The sequence below is a fragment of the Hipposideros armiger genome, unplaced genomic scaffold (assembly GCF_001890085.2).
Source record: "Hipposideros armiger isolate ML-2016 unplaced genomic scaffold, ASM189008v1 scaffold_28, whole genome shotgun sequence".
In the NCBI taxonomy this organism is placed as follows: Eukaryota; Metazoa; Chordata; class Mammalia; order Chiroptera; family Hipposideridae; genus Hipposideros; species Hipposideros armiger.
This window is the reverse complement of record NW_017731378.1, coordinates 2,113,262-2,116,933: the sequence shown is the minus strand read 5'-3', so window position 1 is coordinate 2,116,933 and position 3,672 is coordinate 2,113,262. Positions and strand designations below refer to the sequence as shown.

Genomic DNA, 3,672 nt, shown 5'->3' with positions numbered 1-3,672 from the left:
CAGGCTGGCTCTGGCTCCCACAACATTCACTGGGTAGCTTAATTATCACGATTGAGGTAAGGATGACCCTTCCCTTCTCCTCTCTTTATCTGCATCAGTCAGAGTAGGTAGATCAAACACCCTCTCTCAGTATAGGAAAAAGAAAAAAAATCATTGGAGCAAATCAGGAAATTGGTTTCTGGCTCGGAAGAAACACTCCTGTTTTGACTTTGGATATCATCTAACCTTTCTCAGGCTGGTGCTTATCTGAAAAATAAGGGCCTTTGGATTATCTTCAAGGGCTCTACCTGTTGGGTGAGTCAGGAGACAGAAACCACAGGTTATTTCAACAGAGGACCATATAAAGAACTGTTAAATAGGCATTGAAGAAAGGGCCAAGGATGAGATAGCCGCCACCTGCAAGAAGCACCTGTCCCTGTGAGGGCTGCGGGAACAAAAGGGAACATGTTGGCATCGTTAAAGCAGAAACCCAGACTTCTGAGAGGGGTCTGCCCAGCTGGCACCTCTGAGGGGCACTGGTCCTGGGAGTACTGAAGAAACTGCCAGCTGAAAGCAGCGTGGCTCCTTGTATGAGCTGCAGAAAGACATTGTCAGTGATGCTGATGGGAGCAGAGCACACAGGAGGAACCGCGTCCCTTCCTCCTCCAGCCTTGTGGCTACTGATACCCCGTCTACCAGGACGTTTAAGTCGCTGAGCATCTCACTCAACAAACAGCTAAAATGGCCAATAAATAAAAAGCTTTTATATAATTGCTTCACTGAAATGGAAGTAAGGAAGAATTACCCTTGAAAATCTGTAAAAAGCACAGGCTGACTCTTGCCCAGGACTGTGGTCTGAAGTCACACTATGTGATTTGAAGCTCCTTAGAGGAGAATTTAATTTAAAAAGTTCTGGGAAACACCCCCAGGTGACAGGCAGACAGACGCTTGCAGGATTCCTCTTAGGACAACTCAAGCCTCGAAGAACGTCCACAGAAAAAATGCTAAGGAGAGTGGGCAGGCTTATTGTAAAAATTCCCAAGGAGAGAAAGCATCACGAGTAAGAACCAGCAGAAACCTCACACGGAAAACTCAGTAGTCACCAGGGAAATATAAATTAAAACCTCACAGAGGTACCAATTCATATCCACCAGATTGACAAAATGTTTGAAATTGGCGTTGCCGGCTTGGCATTTCCTAGTGTATGCATGTAAACGTGATATCCCCATCCCTACATTATACCCTGAGAAAGTCTTGCATGTGTAGCTCAGGACTTATATACCAGGATGCTTGGAGCAGCATTGTTCATACTAGAAATAAGCAACAACAACCCTAGAAATAACCCTACTGCTGACCAACATTAGAGCGGATAAATGGAGGCGTATTCACACGCTGCCTTACTCAGAGCAGTGAGAATGAACCAGCCCCACTGCGTGCATCAACATGGATGAATCTCAAAAGTGATATTGAACAAAAGTCATAGAAAAATACATGCAGTATGGGTCAGGCCATGTACACAAGCTTAAGAAAAGGTACACATTGTTTAAGGGTACATACGAAGCGGTAAAACTAAAACGAAAAGCAAGGGGATAATTATCACAAGGTACAGGATGTTATCTCTGGGGGATGGGTAGCAAAAAAGTAGGATCAAAGTGGGGTCATCAGCGGGTTGTCGGGTGTAGCTCGTAATATTCATTTTCTTAACCTGGGTAGTGGGCANCTCTGTTTGGGATATAGAAGGGTATCCTTATATCTCATCCATCTTCCATATTGACTGAAGGTTCATTACTTCTTCCACTCTTTAAGACAACTCCGAAAGAGTAGAAAGATGTGAATTTCGGTTTTCTTGGAATTTGTCCTGTCCATTATGGTAGCCACCAGCCACATGTAGCTAATAAAGGTATAATTTAAAGTTAGTTAAAATTAAGTAAAATTTAAAAATTAAGTTCCTCTGTCTTACTAGCCATAAGTGCTCAATAGACACTTGAGGACAGTGTGGATAGGGGCTGCCATATTGGATGGTACAGCTATAAACCATCGCTGTCACCACAGGAAGTTCTGTTGCTCTAAGCACTTTCCCATTGCCTGACCCATTTTTTTCTCCCTCACACAGGTCTATTTTGCTGTCTATACCTTCAAGGCACGGAACCCAAATGAACTGAGTGTGTCAGCCAATCAGAGACTCAAGATCCTGGAGTTTAAAGACGTCACGGGCAATACGGAGTGGTGGTTAGCCGAAGTCAGTGGGAAGAAGGGCTATGTTCCATCCAATTATATTCGCAAAGCTGAGTACACCTGAACCTGCTCTGCCTCCCACTCAACCTTACTGCCCTCACTTCCTTCTGCTGAGGGGTCCTGGTGGTCCACGGAGAGGGCACCTGCTCCGGACACACAGACCCTGTCCGCATTGCTTACCCACGCCACAGTGGAGCACAAGATAAGTCTTATTCTCCTCAATTGGGTTGTCATCCTTGATGCTCACTAGAATTTCTAGAATTTGAAATGGATCCTGGGGCTTGAACATAATTCACTAACCATGAGAAGAGAGGCTAGTCCCAGGGTCAGCCTCTGGAAATGAGAAATTTCCAGTCAGAAGACCAGTATCCCATGAATGCTGGAAGCTGTGTGATAGCATTAGAAGATGTTGGTGTTGGTTGTACCATACTGAGTTTGGCGTGGTCCCATGCTCCACGGTCACATGACCAGAAACCGACTTGGATGAAGAGAATTCTCTGGAAGCCCTTTTAGGCTGTGCCTCTGCCTGTGGCAAGGAGTTTGTTAAGACTGTATACCAACTCTGGTGTTTCAAAGCCTCAGTGTCACATTTACACACACAGACACACACGCCCCCACGTCTCCCCCCCACCCCCCCAGTTTCCAGAAGTCCTTAAAACACTACCATCTGTAATCTTTTTCTTATTTCACTTCATTTCCAGATTAGTTATGCAAAATTCAGCTGCTTTCTTTCACCTTTTGAAAAGCGTTTAGAGTGTTCATCTTCCTTCAACCTCCATCTGAAAGATTTTCTTCCCTTAGGTGCAGTCATCTTCACCTTTCTGACAGTCGTCTCTGCTTTACACAGTCTGTGCGTGATACTCTCTCCTACAACCCAATAACCAGTAGGTTTTCCTAGGAGAACAGTATCAGAGCTTCAGCCATGCCATTAAAAGGATTCGCTCTGCAGTGAGCTGATTCCAGTCCAGCCTGTGGAAGACTAGATGCCTTTCTCCACCATCCAAGCACTCTACTATCTACAGATACAGAAAACAACTCATGTGTCTTTGAATTAGGATAAGCATCTCCAAAGCAGCTTATCCTAGACTTGGAAATAAGGATTTTCTGTTTCACCTCAAATCTCCATGCTTCAGAGACCACAGTCTAAGCCAAACATTCTAAAGTGCCTGATCAAAATAGGTTCCATGGTGTAATGGTTGGCACTCTGGACTCTAAAGTGCCTGCTCGTACCTTTCTCTGACCTCGGGAAGAGATTTGCTAATCCTCCCCCATGTGTCTGTTGGTCGGTCAGAAGGCAGCAATGTGAGCCTCTTGTGAATAGTGTTTATATTTAGAGGTGTTTATATTGAAGTAGTTATTTTATAAATAAAAGCATTTCTAAGGGCCACGAGTATGTTTTCTTGATTTCCCTCCATGTTTAGGCTGAACCTTCCTTTCAGATTTCTTTTTTTTTTTTTT

The 3,672-nt window shown here is 44.3% G+C and overlaps 1 protein-coding gene across 1 annotated transcript in view; it reads left to right on the top strand.

Moving 5' to 3' along the window:
- The window catches only part of DNMBP (dynamin binding protein), a 102,255-nt gene extending 98,656 nt beyond the window's left edge, over positions 1-3,599 (top strand). Inside the window, exon 17 of the mRNA XM_019636280.1 lies at positions 2,078-3,599. Within this exon, the coding sequence (XP_019491825.1) occupies positions 2,078-2,278 (201 nt within the window). The 3' untranslated portion in view covers positions 2,279-3,599. The remainder of the gene's footprint in view (positions 1-2,077) is intronic.
- Positions 3,600-3,672: the final 73 nt, after the last annotated feature.